Source organism: Fundulus heteroclitus, unplaced genomic scaffold (genome assembly GCF_011125445.2).
Source record: "Fundulus heteroclitus isolate FHET01 unplaced genomic scaffold, MU-UCD_Fhet_4.1 scaffold_258, whole genome shotgun sequence".
Classification (NCBI taxonomy): domain Eukaryota; kingdom Metazoa; phylum Chordata; class Actinopteri; order Cyprinodontiformes; family Fundulidae; genus Fundulus; species Fundulus heteroclitus.
In genome coordinates this window covers 1-4,818 of record NW_023396668.1, presented here as the reverse complement: position 1 = coordinate 4,818, position 4,818 = coordinate 1, and the positions used below count along the sequence as shown (strand labels likewise).

At 36.9% G+C, this 4,818-nt stretch overlaps 1 protein-coding gene across 1 annotated transcript; it reads right to left on the bottom strand.

The window, feature by feature from the left end:
* Positions 1-4,271, bottom strand: LOC118559264 (interleukin-1 receptor-like 1; the record flags this gene model as incomplete). Its single annotated transcript, XM_036129951.1, is given in 6 exon segments — positions 1-1,517; positions 1,595-1,747; positions 3,395-3,547; positions 3,671-3,816; positions 3,939-4,068; positions 4,206-4,271. Coding segments are annotated over 6 exon segments (983 nt in total), but the record flags the coding sequence as incomplete, so codon positions are not given.
* Positions 4,272-4,818: the final 547 nt, after the last annotated feature.

Below are 4,818 nucleotides of genomic sequence, written 5' to 3'. Positions count from 1 at the left end.
CAGCTAATTGTAAATAATTCTTGAATGTTAGATGATTTATATAATATTGAAGTGTTCTTTAATGTAGCAAAATTAGATCAATAATATATTCCTAGATACACCCATTTTTTTGTGTAATCTTAGAGGGAACTTTTCACATCTGCTGGAAGGTTTCATATAAACAGAGTGTACAATGAGCAAAGTCATATATTCCTCATAGTTTACAGATTCTTGGAATCCACAGATTGGAATGGAAAGTTATTTAGACTATTTAGACCAGATCTAAATGATCCAGTGAGAACATTTCTAAAAGAGATCTGAGCAAAAGCAGTCAGTTAGAAGGCCTAAACCTGAGTTGTCCGTGTACAAAACAACAAACTTATGACAGATTTAACTTCACATTCTTCTATTCAGTTGTATTGTGCTAAAAATTACATTACTTGGATGACTCAAAGTAATAAAGTGTTATTAATGCAATACAATACTAATGAATAATTTTCACAGATCAGGTGTTCCCAGCTAATAATGTCACTGTGGTACTCTGTAGTCTACATGCACAGTGGGGAATATAAGGGAAGTATTTGACCCCCTGCTGAGTTACATCTGTTACGATGTAGTGTGTTACCTAAATTGTTTTGGTGACTGTGGTTCAACTTGCTAAGCCAAGACCCTGCATGAAGCTCCAAACACAGGGTGACCATATTTTTACCATTTCCCAATAATTCCTCAAACAACCATCACTTCTAAATCACCAAGCTTCTAGCTGATGTGTTTGGAGCCAATTCCAGCCTTCTGTAGATCTTTTGTCTTGGCCTTATGTTCTGTGGTGGTTGAGAAGCTGAAATTTACTAGATTCATTTTGTGGACTAGAGTGCTTTACACAACAAAGTTATTGTCTTTTTAAATTATTTACTGATTGTGCGCAGCATTAGCCACACAACTAATCTGAGTTCTGGTTGTACTTTAAGAGATCGAACACTTAATTCACTCAGCTACATGCAAACCAACCTGAGCATTTCATGTAATACATTTTTGTCTGACAATATCATTATTAAATTGAAACTACCATAAAATGTAGAGAATGTGCAAAAGTGTCCAAAGTTTAATCCTGCCTTAATGTGTTTAACCAAACGGATTGGTGTTCATCATATTTCATATGCTGTATGTGCAGTGTAAACTGATTAGTTAGGATCTGGTATCATCTTAGAATTCTTGTTCTAAAAGGCCCATCTTTGGTGCTTGCTGTGGGGCCAGTAAGTGATAACGTAGCTGCTTCCAGAAGGAGGAGGAGGGTGGACCTCCCTTCCAGGTGACGCTATTTCCAGCCTTACTGAGAAGCTGCAAAGCCTCTGGAAAGGAGCCTGATGTCGAGGCTTCCATCTGCTCCGTGTTTATGAAAATCAAGCGCGTCTTCTTCTCCACAAGAGAAGCGTGGATGGCACTCAGCACCTCGCTTCCTAGCTCAGGATCCGGAAAGCTGGGAACCAGAATCACAGCCCGGCTCTCATCTATGCAGTCTAACACGGCCTCGGCTACAGCTGCAAAGAGCACAAGCGCAGGGTCAGTATTACATTGTTAGTATTTATGAGTCCAGGTTTTTTTTATGTAAACTTACCTTGACCAGGTAATACGTCTTGATCATAAAGACAGAGGCTGTAACCGAACTGATCTTCCAAAGTACTTGCCAGGTATTTCCTGTCTTCTTCACTCAGTCCTCCATCAGTGACACTTTTGTAACACAATAAAAACGCGTCGTAGATTTTCCCATCTAAACATAAAAAATAGTACCCTCTGTCAAACAAGCTACAGCCCATCAAAGTTCACTACTAATTTAGAGACTCATTCTCATACAAAATAAGCTGAACATCTGCAATGTTTCTTTCACTTTTTACAGTTAACAATTAGTTGTTGTTTCTTCTGTGCTTTTAGCCTTGTAACTTTCTTAAGCTTCTCCCTCTGTTGTAAAAGCTGTGTGGAAAATAGAACATTTGCACAAACCAAGGGAGGCAAATCACAAACCAGATTTTAAACCAGGTTGAGCCAAATACAAAGAATCTCTGCTGCTGTTGTTGGGTTGGACCGTTTTTTTACTTATCAAGATTTCTAGGCAAGGAAAAGTGATATGCAAGTGAAACCAAATTGTCTACATTTATTTCAGCCCGTGTTCCATCAGTGGAAACGCTAAGAAAGCATTCATGACATAAGGAAAAAAAATATGACTTCCTAAAAAAAGTGGTCTTAAGGGTAAGTTAAGCCATGTCAGGGAGTAAGTTAAGCCATCTGGTAGTAAATTGACTCATTAACTTATTCCGCTTTAAACATGGGCATTATTTTGAATGATCCTAAAGGAAACTTTAAACTATAGCAGGTCAAATAGAAAAATATTTTAATAAAAATGATGATATGATTGAACACTGTCAAGAGTATTATAACTCGTTTTCTGAAGAATTGACTAATCCATATTGCATCCCTCACAGTTGCAGGGAACTATAAATGGCCACTCTCTCTATGCAGTTTTTCCCAGCCTTTTAAGGTTGAGGAAACGTCCTTACCACTTCACTTTGAGGAAAATGTACCACCTCTTTCTTTAAAGTAAAAGTAGGATTCTTCTGAGAAATCTTGCTCTCAAGTCTTTGCTCTCAAGATTCTCAACCAAGCTCTTATGGATTTTTCTGCCTTGACTACAGTGGCTCCTCTCTCCATTTCCTCAGGGGGAATAAACCCCTAGTCTGTCTTTCTGCTGTATTTTCTTGCCATGGTTACATTTCCATAATGTGTTAAATATTAGGAAGAAAAAAAATATGTAAATCAATGTAATAGAACATTTAAATAATTATTTAGCATTTTAGACATATTGTTAATCATGCTTCAGTGGCTGAACTTACCTAAATTTATTTGGCTCAGTTTACTTCATAGCCACCACTTTGGAAAACGATGACCTTGCTTAGCAATTCAAACCTATCTTTAGCTAATTGTTTGATATGGTTTAATATGCAGGTAAATCATCAACATTTATAGTATACATTTTTAGACTTGGGTAAATTTGCTTTCATGTCAAAGTCAATATAGCAGGAATGTAAAAAGTTTACTTTGACAAGCAAAAACACATTTTTTGTAAAGAAAAGCTACTTACAAAATCCTCACATGCTTCTATTAGTCACAGTAACACCAACATGAAGGATGCTTGCGTAATTTATGATCAAATGACAACAAATATGTACCGTTGTCTAGACACAGGGGGTGGGTCAACTTACCCACTGGCTCATCTTACTCCACTCTCCCCTAAGTCAAAATGCACTAACTTCTATAAATCAATTGAGAGTACTCCAGGCTTCCTTTTTTTCTTTGAGACTTCGGGATTATTTTCTGGTGCAGCTGCATTTTGATATAAGGTTTGCAGGTCAAATAGACTCACCTGAGGTGTTTCTCTGGCAACCTTTCAAACCAATGCTGTCCCTCAGGAAAAGGGTTACATCCACTTTAAACTTCACAAGTATAAAAATGGTCACAGCCATCACCACCGTGATACACACTGCGCATACAGTTATGATAGAATAAGAGAGGCCAGCTGCAGGGAAACAATTAACAGCACGGAATCAGTACAGCAACACAAAACACATTTTTATACAGTAAAACTAGTAATTTGTGATGTGCAATAGAGAATATTAGCTCAATTTTCAAATTGCCATACCTGTTTTATTGAGGGTGATTGTGGCAAAACGTGTGAATTCATCACTTTCAAGTTTGCAGGTAAAATTAGTAGACAGATCCTCCTCCAACACTTCTCTGAAGACTAGAGACGCGTTCATCCAATGGGACATCTCTTCACTAATATTGCTGAAAAGCACAGGAAATACACAGCATCAATAAGCTATTATTGTGTGTGTGTGTGTGTGTGTGTGTTATTTTTTCTATAGTATCAATCCAACTGCATACAAAAATGTAAGTTCAGCACTTACCATGGGTTTGTAAAATTGTAGAAATACCGAAGGGTGTCATTTCTTTCTACAAATTCATTTTTTCTCAACCAGAAAAGTGAACTTCCACAGGAATCTATGACTGCTGTACAAGTAATCAATGCAGCTGTGCCTTGAAAAAAGTTAATGTAAGAATTAAACATAATAATAATAATAATAATAATAATAATAATAATAATAATAATAATACTGATGCAAAGAAATGTAGCATGTCTATTTGTGTCTCAATGCTGCATATAAAAAACTCACCAAGTTCTACTTCAATAACTTCACCATTCATTGGAGAATAGATTCCAAGGTTTGGCAGAGGCTCTCCTATGCAGAAAAACAAATGTTTCTCTTTAGGCCTTAACCAGAATTGAATTAATTTAACACATAAACTGATAAATGGCCTTTTTATTATACCTGTTTGGATATCAAGTACCACTATAAAGGAAGTATGGAAGTATTGCATGTTTGACCAGAATACAAGAAAGACCGTGTGCAGATGTAGACTCCACTTTCCTCTAAACCAACCCTTGGCAGGTAATGTTTCGATAACTTGATCACTTGATGTGACTTCTAGCACTTAAAGCTATAATTGGTAATCCTGTTCAGAAACAGTATTACCAACCTTGTTAGTTTCAGTTGCAGGCTGCGCATTCACACTTTTAATGTTTATGTATCCTGGTAGCTTAGCGGTTAGCTTCGGTGTTAGCCGTTCATTGTAGCTCCGCTGCTCTCACTAAATACTTTGAATATTGCTGAGAGTCGCAAGAAGCAAACTGCATACACGTTTATGAGAATAAGAGGAAGGACTCATTAGAAAGAAATAAGATGTTACGGATTATGAGATTAGCAGAGAAAGGCAGTTACCATGGAA